The sequence below is a fragment of the Pteropus medius genome, unplaced genomic scaffold (assembly GCF_902729225.1).
Source record: "Pteropus medius unplaced genomic scaffold, Ma_sr-lr_union100, whole genome shotgun sequence".
Taxonomy (NCBI): Eukaryota; Metazoa; Chordata; class Mammalia; order Chiroptera; family Pteropodidae; genus Pteropus; species Pteropus medius.
Window position 1 is genome coordinate 1,016,989 of NW_024353906.1, and position 16,291 is coordinate 1,033,279.

General features: G+C 47.3%; 1 protein-coding gene across 17 annotated transcripts in view; it reads left to right on the forward strand.

Annotated features, from left to right (window-relative positions):
* PLEKHA7 (pleckstrin homology domain containing A7) overlaps positions 1-16,291 on the forward strand; it is a 191,821-nt gene that overhangs the window by 157,799 nt on the left and 17,731 nt on the right. For all 17 annotated transcript variants that reach the window (XR_005650403.1, XM_039851504.1, XM_039851501.1 and 14 more), the window contains 5 exons: positions 341-394; positions 9,767-9,835; positions 10,011-10,091; positions 10,686-10,835; positions 11,431-11,532. Coding sequence is in view for 16 of the 17 variants with exons in the window: in XM_039851504.1 (XP_039707438.1) it covers positions 341-394; positions 9,767-9,835; positions 10,011-10,091; positions 10,686-10,835; positions 11,431-11,532 (456 nt within the window). In the remaining variant the exon portion in view is untranslated. The remainder of the gene's footprint in view (positions 1-340; positions 395-9,766; positions 9,836-10,010; positions 10,092-10,685; positions 10,836-11,430; positions 11,533-16,291) is intronic.

The window sequence follows — 16,291 nt, forward strand, 5'->3', positions numbered from 1 at the left end:
CTCAGGTGTGGCATGTCTTCTTCCAAGTAGACTTGTCAAGAGATCACCTCCACCTCAGTGGCATTGCTGTCCTAGCCCTCTGGTGGGATGTGTGTCCCCTCAACTAATGAGGGCACTAGTTGGCTTTCCCTACAGTGACCTGCAAGATCCACCGTGCTGAAAGAGGGCTCTGAACTGCACTGAGACATATGCGCTTCCTCTGTGGTCCTGGATGTTTTGGTCTGCTGTGGTCCCTTGTCCCTGAAGCTGTGCAATGTAAATAATTCATACATGAAACCCTGAGTTATAGAAACCCTGGGTGTTCATAACTGGCTTTTTTGTTTCTATGCTTCACTTGAAGGCTGATGATACCTACCTCCAGCTGAAAAAAGACCTGGAGTATCTGGACCTAAAGGTGAGTAACATCTGGGTTCTTGCTTTCTTTGGGTACTCACCTTTCTGAGAGTGTCAGCCCCACGGGAGCCGAGCCCAAGCCAAAGGCAGTACAGGTGTTTACCCTAACTGTATCCTAAATGAAGATGTCTGCTGTCTGAGTCATAAGAGTTTTATTTCTTATACCCTTAAACTCTGGGCTCAGTTTCTTGTGGATTCTGCTGTAAGGTATCTGACTTACAGAATGAGGACACAGGATTTTAATTTCTTTCTGTCCATGGTCAAAGCCAAAAGGTTCCTCCAGATGATAACCAATTGCTTCTTCAGAACTTCCAGTGGGGCGGGGGTGAGTTTTGTTCATAGGGCGCCACTGATGTGTGTTTTCAGCTTCAAGTAGTTTGGTAGATTGTTTGCTGCTGGGGGAGAAGGTTCCGCATGGAATTATGTGGCTCTAAAGGGCTCTGTAGTATCCCATCCCCATTTAGGAGATGATCACTGGACTCTTCCCTGTAGGTGATAAAGCTTCAGGCTATAAATCAGCCTCCATAGCAGAGGGAGCGAGTGAGAAGCATCCTGCCTGAAAGGGCTGCTATTGTTTCATCTGCAGAGCTCTCTGAAATTCCCCACTGTGAAGAGCACTTCATATGCCTAGGCCATGCAACAGACTGCAAGAATGTGGCCTTTAATTTAAACTGTGGTGTGAGAGGGTGTGTGAGGGGCCCATGGAAGGACACCCAGGTGACTGCCGCAGAGGCATGCCTCCACCAATCCCTGATGGACCTGGCTTGAGATATGTTTAACATGGGAACTGTCATCCAGCTTTGTAGAAGCAGGACTATGAGCATTAGGCCTTATGGCAGCAGATGGGGGGCCTCCTCATGCTGAAGCCTTTGTTTAGAAATCGACTATTTAACTTCTCGGTCTGCTGAATGCTTGCTGTGTACCCAGCCATGGAGGAACTGAGGGGAGATGCAAAAGAAAAATTGAAGCTCTCTGGGTTAGGGATAGAAAATATCCCTCAAATAACAGTCTTATTTATAGTGAGTGTGCAAAGATCCATGTGGCCCAGTGCTCAGAGCTGAGGTAATGAAGGTGACTGTGGGTTGCAGTGCGGGGAAGGCTTCCGGAGGAGGCGGCATGTACGTGGAGCCTTGAAGAGCCAAAGGGTTCGGGTTGGGGATAAAGGGAAGGGGACGGCCAGAGCCCAAGAGAACTAGGGTGAGGATGGTGCGGCTAGGGCAGCGAGGGAGGTAGGGACAGGTCATCCAGGTTCCCAATTCTATCCCAGGCTTTTGGAAGGAAGGTGCAGTGAGCAAAAGTCTGACTTGGCTTTGGACATGAGCAAAACAAGGTTCTCTCACAACCAGTGCACATTAAGCTTATGTGGCGTGAGTGTAGTAGTGATGCCTCAGGGTGCACAGTGCTCAGCATGGTGGGGTGGGCTAAGTGGGCAGTCCAGCCCATCCTCCTGGGCCCTGATGGAACAGGGCAGGGTCCTTCCACCACACCCACCATCCCCACTGGGCCTGGGGAGAGGTCCACCAGCCCCCAGCCTACAGCTGCCCTGCATGCTGCCACATCCACAGTCCCTGGCCTTCCTGACCACCAGTCACCACGTCGCCTGCTCGGTTCTTCTCACCCCTGCCCTGGGGCCATGCATTCGTCACAGAAGTATTAGAGCATCCACCTACCGCGGCCCCTGGCAGAGGCTTGGCTCAGCAGCTACACAGGTGTACCATGAAACACTCTTCACAGTACTTGATGCACAGTGCAGGAAAGAATAAAGTGCCTGAGCCAGAATTAGTGGGAATACCTGTCTTCTGGTTCCCGTTTGTATTGGATAGCTGAAACTTACAGTTGGCCCTCCTGGAAGGAAGATCCAGCTCAGGTTTGTTTAATTTCAATATTATAGAATTTAGTTAAAGAGGATTTAGAGAGAGAAAAACTGAGGCACAGGATAGAAGAGCAGAGCCAAGAGTTCCTGTGTGTCCCGACCCCCAACAGAAGCTAATAACAATAGAGGGCATAATGTGTGCCAGCGATTGTGTTTTACTCCTATTAAGTTTGTAACCCCGCAGTAGCCCTGGAAGAGAGGTGATGGCATCTGTTGGTTACTGGGGCTCATAGAGATAAATGGCTTTCCCAGGACCACATAAGTAGTTACTGGGAAGTCTGTATTTGGGTGTCGCTCTGACTCTGAAGCTCATGTTCTTAATCGCCTTGCCTCCCAGCCCCTCTTAAAATGCTGCTTCTGCTACTGTGGACCCAGAGGAACTGAGTTTCTGATGGAACTGAGCCAGGAAATGTGTTCGATGTGATAGAGGCAAGGTGCACCCCTGGGGTGTTTCACTAGCTAGGAGCTGTGTGTGCCCAGAACATCAGTAATTGTAAATTGTCACTATTTGTCATGGGAAACAGTTGTGTTGATACCAAAGTTTCCCTGGCCTTATAGCTGTTGCTCCAGTTGCTGGCTCCTCTCCGAGAACTAGTCCCCCAGATGAACTACACCAGCAGCACGTGTGGGAGGAGATGTGGGGTTGGTGCTGCGTGTGAGTCATCAGTCTGGCATGGCTGCCAGGAGAGCTGACACCACCTTGGCCTCCCTCCAAGGGACAGGGTGCCCAGATCAGGGAGGCAGTGGGTCTGCTCTGACCCAGCTGGGGTTTGGGGTTCCCGGATGAGCGTCTCACCTCAAGATCCAAATGAGGGAAGGGCTGGAATCAAAGGAGAGGTGTTGAGGGCCTGCAAGAATCGTGGCTGAAGGGTGTGTTAAGCAGGATGCTTTTGTTTGCAAGTGTCTGAAGCCCCAATCAACCTGCTAAGCCAAAAAGGGAATATATGTTCCAGAGGCTGTGTACCAGGTGCTCAGGCCATGTCGTCACTTCCCTTGCCTCCACATAGCCAGGGAAGATGACCACCCACAAACCTAGGGTCACTTCCTTTCAGCCTAGCCTCTCCTGGAGTAAGGGAGAGGGGTCTCTAGTGGGAGGGCATGCTGGGCAGCAACAAATAGCAGCAGCCAGCACAGCTCCAGTGCAGAATGGTCGAAGGTAAGGGTGATTCAGGGAAGACACAGAGACAGTCTATAAAGCTCTGAAATGTTGCCCTAAGGAGAATGTAAGACCAGTGGAGAGTAGCTATAAGTTGACAGGTTTCATTTAGTAGAGGAAAGACTTCTAAAAGGATCACCACAGGTTGCGGCGAACTCCCCCTTACTGGGGTGTACCCAAGGTTAGAGAAGCACTGGGTGGGATGAGTGACTGGGTCAGGAAAATCCTGAGACCTACTGGCTCTTAAGATTCTATGACATGCTAGATAAAATGAGCTGCTTATTGGCCCAGCTGAGGTCCCTGGGATGAGGGCCTCTGTGGACAGAGTTGAAAGGGCCTGGGTGTGGAGATCGTGACGAGCACAGCCTCTACCAGTAAGGAGGTGAGCCTCTTTGTAGGACAGTCTCCCTGCCTCCCCCAGGTTGGCCTATGGTACCACTTGTCCCTGCCCCAAAGGCCATGGACTTAAGAATCCAGAGCCCATTATCCCCACCATCAGCAGATGCTCAGCTTCCGGAATCGGTGGTGTTTGCTCCCCACATGTTGTGGAGGCTTTTCTTTCTGAAGTGAGCATTCCGGTCATAGTGCCAAGTGATCACACAAAGGCATGCTCCACCGGCTTAGAAGACAACTGTATTAATGTTCTTTTTAGAAATGTTTATCTCTTTGGCATTTTACTTGGTGGTGCCAGAGTAGAAAGGACTCCACATTGATTAAGAATCTGTTCCTGCCTAGCAGTGTCTGCGCACTTGACGTTCACTATCTCACGCAGTCTATCTCAGCATCTTTGAGCGATAGGAATTGTTATCTGCACCTTACCAACCAGGAACCCAAGTATTGAGAGGTAACTTCTGCAAAGTTATATGGCTGGAATTCAACCTGTGACTGACTCCACACCTGCCTTCTTTTTTCCGTGTACCATGTACTTCGCCCACCCTAAAGGTGTATTCACTGAATTGTATTTCTGGCATCAACGTGCTGCTCTTTAAGACCTGTACCCCAGCTGGGTCTGAAGTAGGTGTGTTGGGGTTCGCTGTTGACACCATGAATTGTTTTTATGTAGCTATGAAGCTAGGATGGGGAGGTGGAGGGGAGGGTATCTGCAAGCCGCTCAGGTGGTGCCTTTGTAGGTAGAGCAGGTTGCACTCAACCCCAGAGAGACCCTTGTGCCTGGTGAGGCAAATATCATCAGTGGCTCCAGATACCTGACCTCCAGGCTCTTTCTGACTATTTGAGCCTGAGATCAAGGCTTCTCTGTCCAGGGTCTGTTTCCCTGAACAAAGTTAAGAGCAAAGTTTCTTAAATTGTGATCAGGATCACCTGAGAGCTCGATTAAAAAAAAAAAATTGTGGATCTGGAGGGTTCTGTTGAATTAGAGCCTCTGGAGATGTACTCAGAATTCTGCATTTTTAAAAATTAAGCTTCGGGATGACTCTTGTGCACACTAAAATTTGAGGTCTGTTGTTCTGGAGCAGAGATTATTAACCTGGGCCATGAGCTAAAACAACGAGGGGAGCCATTTAGTTGAATATCGGTGATTGGACCCTATCCCTTAGAGACTCTGATTGAATTGATAACACTCAGATATTACTCTTAAAAAACAAACAAACAAAAACAAACAAAAAACCTCCCTACGTGTTTCTAATGTGTAGCCATGGTTGAGAAACATTGTTTCACAGCAGTGGTTCTCAAAGTGGGATGCCAGACCAGCGGCATCAGCAATACCTGCAAATTTGCTAGAAATGCAAAGTCTTGAGTCCCATCCCAGACCTGCTCAGTAGCAACCTCTGGGAGTAAGGGCCAGAAAATTTGAATGTTAAAAGCTTGTCAGTTGATTCCAAAGCATGCTAAAATTTGAGAGCCACTTTTACGAATCCCGATGCCCAGGCCAACTACATCCAAGTCTCATGGAGTTGGGACTCAGGCATCAGTATTTGTAAAAGCTCCTGTGTGATTCCAGTGTTCAAGCCAGGGCTGAGATGCACTGTTGTAGTGGGTCGGACAGTCCTTCCCCAAAGGAGCTGTAAGCATTTGGGACCATTGGTAAGACATAATTATTTAGATGCAGCACAGGTGTGGTGGAGGCGAGGGTCTCAGAGACTAATGATGGTTCTGCTCTAAAGTAAATATTTGGTACCTTACGGCAGGGGTCCCCAACCCCTGGGCCACACCTGTTAGGAACCAGGCCACACAGCAGGTGAGTGGTAGGCAAGTGAGCAAAGCTTCATCTGTACTTGCAGCCGCTCCCCAGAGCTAGCGTCACTGCCTCAGCTCCACCACCGATCATCAGGCATTAGATTCTCATAGGAGCACCAGTCCCTGGTGCCAAAAAGGTTGGGAACCACTGCCTTACAGTGTGTGAAGAGAGAGGACAAAGCAGGAGCAAAGTTCCCTCTTACCTTCTGCGGCAGTACCTGGAAGGAGATGGGCATTGAACTTGGCATTCTCATGTAAGGTAGCCTGCACAAAGATCCTTCAGGCAGAACTTATTATTCTCCATTTCATAGACATGGGTACTGAACTCCAGAAAGGTCCAACAGCTGGGAAGCAACCCGGGCAGACTGAGACCCAGTCACTGAATTGGAGAGCTCCACATTCTCGAGATTCCCCTTGCCAGTTCCCCAAATTCTGGCTCTTTCAAGTGTCATTTGATGTCTCACCTGTTACGTTTTGTTGTATTTGCCTTTTTTGTTTGGAACAGATAAAAAATAATGAACCTTTGATCAACGTGCTTTACAAAGTGCTGAAGAAGTCAGCACTGGGCTGTCGGCCCAGGAGAAGCGTAAGATGATCTGATCTGTGTCTCCAAGCGGGGCCATTCCATTGCTTCTGGCTCAGTGCCGACTCCATCACTTGCTTAACCAGGGGCCCTCCTGACCACCCCCAGGCTTCCTGCAAGTCATTTCGGTTTATTTTCTTTCTATTCAAGCTCCCTTCAGAGTTGTGGCTGGTGCATCAGGCTGAGCCTCTCATCTGTGGCGTTCTGTGACTCCATCCTTTGTGTTGCCACAGGGGTGGGGGTTGGGGGGACTTGCCTAGCTTGCTACTAGCTTGTGCTGTGTTCCCATTCTTGCTCGTCTGCCTCCATGATGCGGGCTGACCTAGACAGAGACCAGCATGGTCTGGGTAGTCAAGCATGAGTTCCTTGGGAGGGAGCAGCAGTTCTTGGTCACATTGGAGGATCCGGGGTGTCCTCAGATTCCACCATGGCCCTGGGATTGGGGTGGCTCTTCGGAGCAGGATGTTGATGTCTAGAGCTGGACTAGAACAAAATAGGTGTCTCCCACCCCACCCCACCCCCCCCCGACTGATGCAGAAGTACTGAGTGAAATATGGCCAGCTGTTGCATTCCAGGGGAGCCTGCAGGCTGGGAAGCAGGTGCTGAGTCCAGTCATCTCGGATTCTGAGGAAAGGTGTCTGGGGATGTGGAGGAGACTGAGATGCCTGAGTGGCCTTCGATGCCTTTCTGATGCAGACACTCTTTCAAATGGATGAGTGCCCACTGACTCACTTTTTTTGGTGACGGTGATGTTGGGGACCCATAGTTGATGTTTTAAATGGATTTAAACATTGCTAACACAGAGCACAATTTTAAAAGGAAAATTAGATGTCACACACTACTGGATATGTCTTAGTAGCCTCAGCTGTTTGGAAAAAGATAAATTCGGAAGCTTAAAGGACCCCTGAGCTATATAACCACTATCACGAACCCCACACTCTAAGGCCTGTGGCCTTTACACCGTAGGAAGGGGTGTCGGCCCTGAGCACAGCCAACTCACCTTGCTTTGCTACATTCACAGACTCACTAAGCAGATGTATGGTGGGCCCTGGCTGGGCTTTGAGGATACGCAGAAAGTAGGTCAGCGTCCCCACCACCACCCCTAATTTGGTTAGTATCTAGTGAGGGGAGACAGAATGTATCACCTGATGTACTAAGGCCCAGTAGTTATGGGAGACACAAGAAGTGGGCGGGTCTCCCCTGAAGGGCACCAAACCCAGCTAGAGGGAGGGAGACGGGGAGAAGCACCAAGAGTGTCACCTGTGTTGATTTCCTAATTCTAACAGACTCAATCTGAGTTCCAATTCGTAACCCGCAGTGCTTTAAAAGCAGCACATTAAAAGGGGGCAAGAGAAAGCTACCTCTTAGGAAAGAGGGTCTGCGAATATCCTGAGACATAAAAGAAACATAATGTCAATCTAAAATAAAAATTAAGGCCCAGAAATTTGAGAGTATTTATCAAGAAGCAAATAGTCCTAAAACACTAGCTTCTGAGAAATTCTCTATTATTGATTTTTATAATGACTATGATTCATCCAAAAAGTTGAATTTATATTCAGTATTCTGCGAAGGCAGCGAAGGGCATACTTTTAGTAAGCTTTCCATCAAAAAGTTTAAAAGATTTGGCTTTCTCAAAATGCCTTTTTTGTGTAGAATACATCATTTCTGATGGTGCTGGATAAATGAGGCATCGCTCAATTAGATTCTGTGCCTTGCTATTTCAGCATCAAAAAGATATCATCTGTAAAAAGCTTCAGTGAAATAAGGTGAAGAGTTTTGCTAGGAGGAAGCATCTCCAAAGCATATCTCATTTTGAAAATGATTCTTTCCCAGGAAACGAGCCAAGAGTCAGCCCCTTGGAGGGTAAACAAACTCATTGCCCTCTGCTTTGATGGACTTGTGACACAGTGAAGACTCCCCTGCCTTTACCTGCTGGGTTCTCCAGAGTTTAAAGGCCTAAGTCCTGCCTGTCTGTGGTTCACCAGCATTAATGCCATTCTTCCCCTCTCCCTCTGCCCTTGCAGGAGCCAGCACAGTCTGTTTGTGTGTGATTGCTGTAGTCACTGTGTTCGTGACTGTGTGTATTGTGTATGTACACATAATCTCCCAGTTCGAAGAGCAGAATTTGGCTGGAGTTCTGCTTTTTCCAGGAACAATACAGCATTGACTTATAAGTCTTTTCTTTTGGCCTACCCGCAATACAATAAGCATTTGCCAAGTACCTTCCAGTGTACCAGGCCTTATGCTCTAGGCTAACTTTACCAAGATAAAAAAAGACAGTGGTCCCTGCCCTCTACTATGTGACCAAAGGGGACATGGGAATGGGTGGGTGTGGGTCTGCAGCCAGACTCAGTCCTCAGGCCAAGGCATGGAGAGGGTATTCTCCCTTGATCTTTGGGTTTATTGACGATGATTGTCAGGGAGAGAGGAAGTGCAGGACAGTTGGGCACATGGGTGGCAAGAGTACTGAGAAGAATGATTGCTAATATATTTCTGCTTCAGATTCACATTTACAAACTTACTGGACCACCCAGATGGAGTGGGGGGAAAGCAAGGACCATCTCTCCAGGAGTTGTCTATCCATCCACACTGGAACCCTCTGCATAGTATACATGCCACTTATCTCAGCCATGGTTAGCCACATCCTGCATGTCCCTGGTCAGATGTGCAAAATGGAGTTCAGTGAAACAGCCTTCCCTACACAGGGCACATTCAGCCTGGCCATTCCTGACCGTGGCTTGGCCATGGAGGGGACATCTGTGAAAAAGTCTCCCCTCCCTTGCACAGCTTTTGGCAAGAAGAAGATTTGGGGGAAATGAAAAATGGGCTAAAGACTTGGATTTAGCTTCATGGGGGTCAGTGAAAGATGGACAACATGTTGCCCACATTGGGTCAAAAGAGGGATGGGAAATGAAATTCTACCGGCACATAAGTTTGGCTGATTTTTGTCTACTGCTTCGTGGTTTCCTTTCTTCAGAGGGCAGGGTAGCTTGTAACTTACACAAGTACAACCTAGCCCCAGTCTTTCAGGGATCACTTGAAAACCCCAGCCAGGAATTGTCCAGGTTTCTTCTTCCCTTGGCCAGATCCTCTTTGCAAATAATATAGAATGAAGAAGGCTGACCTTACTCATGGGAGGTGGGCTGTTCAGAAACTTCCTTAAACGAAGGCTTGACAATGCCTAGAGGATTTGCTTGTTCCTTCTCGTCCACCCACCCCACTGCCCTGGACAGGGGTCATGGACTTCCATCACTTGTGTTTGACCCCAGATTTGGTAGCAAAACTCTCTTACTGGTGGCAAATATTCCAAGATTCATATTGAACTCATTTGAGCAAGTACAAGCTTCTACAGTTAATACTGCAACTTGAACATCTACATTTTCTTTGAAAAGTTTACAAGGGCTACTAGGATTACAAAAAGATTTTGGTTTTTGCCCCTTCTGTGCCGTGACCTTACTTGCCACTGCCAAGATCTCCACGCCCATCCATCGTGAGCTAACTTTCCTTCCCGAGTTCCTATCTCAAACCCCATGGTTAAATCTCCTTTAAATTGTTCACCTCCCAGATGACAGGCCGGGACCTTCTCAAAGATCGAAGCCTGAAGCCAGTGAAGATTGCTGAGAGCGATATTGACGTGAGTGACCAGAGTGACAGGCTGACCCCTCAGCTGCCTGCTGCCCTCAGACCCGGGGTGGGCAGCTTCAGGCAGAGTTTGGATGATTCCATAGCCAAAGACTTTCTGATAACACTGCAGGGCCAGCCCCTTTCCTCACCATCCCAGGCTCTCTCCAACCTGTTCTTGCTCACAGGTCAAACTGAGCATCTTCTGTGAACAAGACAGGATCCTCCAGGACTTGGAAGACAAGATACGAGCCCTCAAGGAGAACAAAGTATGTATCAGTTTTGCGTGATCTTAGGCTGGTGGAGTGGAGGTTTGTCTTTTCTCAGTCATAGACCAGATTGTATCAAACGACACGTTGTATCAAACGACATCTTCTAGGTTCTAGGCTATGGAGGAAGGAAGTCTGGATGGGAAGGCAGGAATGGGCTGGGGCAGAATGGAGGGGGCCACTGATATTTAGCCTCTTAGACACTTATTGTTATTTTTTTTCTTTATTACATTTTAACAAGGCATTATATTTGTGATGCTGAAGGTTTATAACATGGCCTTTGTCCCAGAAGCTTAGTTTTCCACCAACTCTGATTTATCCTCATTGTTTATCCTATAAGGAGTTGATGGCCTTGTGCCTACTTTGTAGATGAGGAAACTAAGGCACAGAGCTGTTAGATGACTTGCTCCAGGCCACTCAGTGGGCAGGGTCAGAGCTGGAACCAGAAGCCCTGACTCTCAGGCCCCAGCTGGACACTGGCCCCTTCAGCCACAGTTAGAATCCAGCAGGTTTGTTTAGTTGCTGGGATGGTGTGGGGAGGCCTCCAGGGACTGTCCTGCTATTGTCTTGCTCTTTGACCCTTGCCTGGTGCAGGACCAGCTAGAGTCTGTGCTGGAGGTGTTGCACAGACAGATGGATCAGTACCGAGACCAGCCCCAGCACCTTGAGAAGATTGCCTACCAGCAGAGGTTGCTGCAGGAGGACCTTGTCCACATCCGGGCAGAGCTCTCCAGAGAGTCCACTGTGTGTAGAGGGTGTGGTGGGTGGCAGACACTCCCCCTCAGGTCGGGCTGGGCAGGGGGCTGCTGTTCTCATCTCCCAAACTATAGTTGAATTCGCCAATTCAGAGGCGAGAGTCTTGAGTACCAGAACTTCTGCAGGCTGCCTCCTGACAGTAGTTTACCTTTTCTAAAGGTAACATATCTATCTCTACCAGTGCCTTTGGGTCCTTTGCATCAGTAACTCCTGGATGGCTGTTGTGGCACCCAAAGGACCAGATTTCTCACACCAACCTGCAAGGCTATTCCCTGCTCTGTGTACAGTTAATTTGAAGACATCAGAATTTCCACTTTATTCGTTCCTCTGATGTGATACAGGCCCTTTTTGCCAGGGCTGGGAACCAAAGCATCCCCAAAGGTAGAAGAGGGGACAGTACAGGTGGCCAGAGTCAGAGTGATGAGAAGACAACCCTTGTCTTTCACCAGGCCTGCCCAAGACCTATGGGACACCCCTTCCCTCTTCCCCTGGCTGGGTCAGCAGTGGTCAGGGCATAGGTGCTCATGAGGCTTCTGGGGGCCAGGGGACAACTAAGAATCAGAAGTGTTTCCTTGGCCAACAGGAGATGGAAAATGCCTGGAATGAGTATCTGAAGTTGGAGAGTGATGTGGGACAGCTGAAGCAGACCCTACAGGAGCAGCACAGAAGAGCCTTTTTTTTCCAGGTGACCCAAGGGCTCTTCATCTCCTCTGAGCTCTGATTTCTTCTGAGAGCCCCACCCAGGGCCTTCTCTTTCTCCACCCGGACGCAGCCAGCTCCCCACCCCAAGCTCTCCCTTGGGGATCCCGTCCCCTAACCAGGCTGTGATATTCAGCCTCCTTGCAGTTCCCCTGCCTCTCTGCTCTCAGAAACAAGTTCTCGGGCATTTTCGTAAGGGTTTTACTACTGATCATTTGGAGAAACAGCTCCAAGAGGAGACAAATACCAGCCTTGAGAGCATTATAGAGACTTGAGAGTGATCTGTGTTCCTTGGTTCTTGGCCCATCTTGGGTTCCTATTTATTCAGACAGCAGCAGGAAGCCCTGCCCACTTCCTTTCTCCGATTCCTGAAGACAGATGTTATCAAGCTTTCACCTGAGGAGGTAGTGTGAATCCAGGTCCATGGAGGTGCCTCTCGGCTCTAGGCAGTCACTAGCATTTCTGAAGGCTAGGCCTGGAGATACCCATCATTGTGGCCCCTGCCCCACTTAGGAAGGGCAGCCTTAGAGCCCTGCCTCCTCTATCCTTAAAAAGCAGGCCACCTGTTGACAGCTGCCTCTGTCCCCAAAGGTGAGAGAAGAAAGGCCCTGTGTGGTTAAACCTTGCTGCTGCCCACTGTTCCCTCACTATGGTGCCCAGCCAGGCTCTCACTCCACCCTCAACTTTATAACAAAATAACCTGTTTTCCAGCCCAACTTCAGATCTGTATCTCTTCTTTCAGGGAGCTAATATAAATTCGATTTATTTGAATTCAGCAAACATTGATTGAGGCTTCTTATGTATGAGGCACCATGCTGGGCCAGTTTTGGTGTTAGACTTGCTAATTGATGAACTAGTTCTAGGCTCTTCATTAAAATGATTAATGGGTGTGTTGATCCTCCTGATATCAGCCTCACCCCAAAAAATGACTGGAATTCGGAACTGGGAGGCTTTTCCCAGGCCTTGCTATCCCTCCACTCACTATTCTGAGCTGGTTCCAGGCAACCTGTCCAGGGCCATGTTGAGGAGACTCTTGCCTGTGGCTCAGGGCTGGCCTGCTAGGTTCCCTAGAACTTAAATGTCCCCTCTTTTCCCTAATAATTCCTCCCCCCCCTTTTTTTTGTATTTCCAGAACTTAGCATAGTAGCTTGAAAATACTAGATGAATATTGCTGACAAAGTCCTTGAAATGATTATTTCTGGTTACTAGTTCCTTCAACCATCCTGTCATATCTGTCTACTTGGACTTCAATGAACCACATTAGTTTTAGCAGTAATTTTTTTAGCATTTCATTCCTTACGTTTTTATAATTATACAAATAATAGATGACTGTATCTCTTTGAAAAGGCTAACCAATGAGAAGCAAAAAGAAAAAATAAAGTCTTCTTCCCCTTTCTGCCTCAGACCACCACCCTCCCCGCATATGTATGTCATGAGTGCCATCAGTTTGTAGCGTTGCCTTTCTGACCATTTCCTCTGCATTTCCAAACATGCACACACATAGAATTGTGTAATTTATTTGGGGATGGGAGTTGGGTTTACTTTAAGAGGAATCACACTTACACATTGTTCCATAACTCTTTTTGTCATCACCTTGCTTTGTGGGGATCTTTCTTGGAAAGATACTTCCAAATTTAAGCTGTCCAATACGGTAGCTATTTAAATTTAAACATAAATTAATCAGAATTAACTAATAATAGAAATCTCTTTCTCAGTCACACTAGAATCATTTCAGCTGCTCAGTAGCCAGCCATATGTGGCTAGTGGAGGGCTACTATATTGGACAGCACAGATGATAGAAGATTTCCATAACCTCAGAAAGTTGTGCTGGGCATTGTTGGCCTAAGTAAATGAAATCAAATTAGTTCTTAACCACTGTGTAGAATTTCATAGTCTAGATATTCTGTATTTTAATGAGCCATTCATTTTCTGATGGGCATTTTAAATTATTTGTAGTGTTTTGCTTTTATAAATGATGCCACAGTAAGCGTCTATGTAACTGCCGTTTCAACTTATTTATTAGCATTTATCTAAGCTAGGATTCTAGGAGTGGACTTGGTGAGTTGAGATGAGTATATACTTCGTTGTTGACAGATAGCGCCAGAACACTCTCTGAAAGGCTGTGCTCATTTGCTCTCTCACCCTCAGTGAATGAGAGTACTGAACCTATCTACCCACATCTCTCCAGCATTCGATGTTATCAGTCTTTTTAATTTTTGCCCGTCTACCTGCTGAAAAGGGCATCTTGTTTTAATTTGCATTTATTTAATTACTGGTAGGTTAAACATCTTTTCATATAGTCATTAGCCATTTATATTTCTACAGCACCTTATTTTATGGTAATTTGGTATACAACAGGCCCAGAAACCATTTTTCCCCTCCAAAAAACAAATGGGTACAACATACAGGTTTTGTCACAGACTCACTGGAGAACTTAGCCCTGTGTGTTACTAAGACATAGGCCAGTTTGAATCCTGTTCCCTGCAGCTTGATTTCCATCCAGCTTGGTGGCGTTGCTCAATGACCTGGGAAGCTCACAGAGCCCTTCTTTGAGCCGGCTCTGTGCTAACTTCTTTGGTGTAATTCTAGGCCGGGCAAGCTGTCAGAGTCCTGAATAAAATCAATGATGCTGGAGATATGCTTATGGCCCCAAACACATTCACAGTAGTGAGGCCTGGAAACTTGCCTCCCTAAAGCCAGGTTTGGCTGTGAGAAAATTCATAGCCTTTTCAAGTAAATACGAGTGGCTTTATTTATGAAGATTTTCATGGCCACCTGGGCAGGGAAGCTAGAGGATAAAAGAACATCCAGGTAACCGGGTGAGAGGCAGTGGCAGGTGTCCCTAGTTCGGGGCGATGATTTCGGGCTTCTGCTGAGTGTAGCACACAGGAGCCTTCCTGCCCAGTGTGGTGTGAGGATACAGGAATGAAACCCCACCTCTTTGCTCCCCAAAAGCTTCCTTCAACTTGTCATTAAGTTCTGAGATTCCATCTCTCTTAGAGAAAGAGTTTCTCTGGCCTTTGCTCCTCTTCTCTTACATGTGGGGATGACAGAGAGGCAAAGTGGGGCTGGGTTGTGAACTGACAGGTAGAAGTATGCCAGGTAGACTGCCAGAGGAGGGGAGAGAAAGAGTTGATTTTTCATTCCATGTTCCTCCTTCACCTCTTCCTAGCACTCTACCTGGGGACTTCTGTTCTTGAGATAATCACATTAGCTTATACACAGACTCTGGGCTGAATAACATGTCTGTTTTAGGACGCTTGTACTTTAGTGAGGAGCTGAGCATCAAGGTCACTATTTGCTCGTCAGTCCTGAGGATGTGTGTTGGTATTGGCAAGGTGGGGAGCGTATGAGAGTGTGAACCCCTTAGGAAGAAGGCCTCGGATATCTGTTGTCACGGCTGTTGGACAGTGTTTGATCACGGAATTCTATGTGATTGGTCCTTTATTCATTCAGTATACATGTACTGAGAATCTGCTGAGTACCTCGTCCCATGAGATGTGTCAGGGAACACATGGTCTAACTGCAGCATTGGACAGTTCCAGTTCTCGCATGAGAGAACTCTTCCAGTCAAGGGTGGCCAGGTGCCTTGGGGAGATGGGAATGTGAAGCCTTCCTAAGTCCACAGGGATGGACAAAGGCTGTCTTCCCCCATGGTAATTTAAAAACTGAAAGAATATTGTATTTGATGTTTAAACAACTCTGTTAAAAGGTGCCCACAATCCTTTAATCATGACAGACCCTGCTCACCTTTTTCTGGGGCCTCTTCCCAGCCGATTTCAGTTATAAGTTGTGTGCATATGGTCGTGTAGCCTGGCTCCTTCATTACTCAAAAAAAAAAAAAAAAAAAAAAGCTTTATCATATAATTCATCTACTATAAAATTCACCTTTTTAAAATATTCAATTCAGTGGTTTTTAGAATATTCAGAGTTGTGAAACTGTCCCCACATTCAATTTTATAACATTTTCATCCCCCAAAAGAAACCATGTACCCATGAGCAGTCACTCCCCATCCCCACCTCCCCACCCTTGCTCTAGCCAACCACTGATCTACTTTCTGTCTATGGATTTTCCTATTCTGGACATTTCATATAAATGCAATCATACATTGTGTGTCTGGCTTCTTTCACCCAGCATAATGTTTTCAAATTCATCCACGTTGTAGCCTGTATCAGTTCTCCATTCCTTTTAATGGCCATATAGTTTCCACTGCCCATTGTACTCTTAACTGAACTTCAGATCCTGGGATTTAACTGTCCATTAAAAGATGCTCTTTATATTCCATGGATGGCGTAACCTCTAGTCCTTGCCTTCACTTTCCTTTACCCATGGTTGCCTAAGATGGTCTATTTTTTAAATCGTGGTAAAATATGCATAACAAAATTTACCACCTTGACCATTTTTAGGGGTACACTTTGGTAGTGTTAAGTGTATTCACGTCATGCGCACCTGTCTCCACAGCCCTTTTTGTCTTGCAGACCGGAACTCGGTACCCGTGAGACAACAATCCCCATTCCTCTTCTCCCCACAGACTGCTCTTTCTAGGTACCCTGACTACTCCAGGTACCTCACAGAAGTGGACTCAAACAGTATTTAAAGTCAGTCTATTTTTAAATTAGGTGAAAATAGGCAAGTTGGACGGGTGAGAGCTTCTTGGAAGTTCCTGTCCTGGGTCTTGGGCATCTTCCACGTCTGCACTTCCCTACAAAGCTGTGAAGCAGGCTTGGCTGTCGCCCTGGTGGGG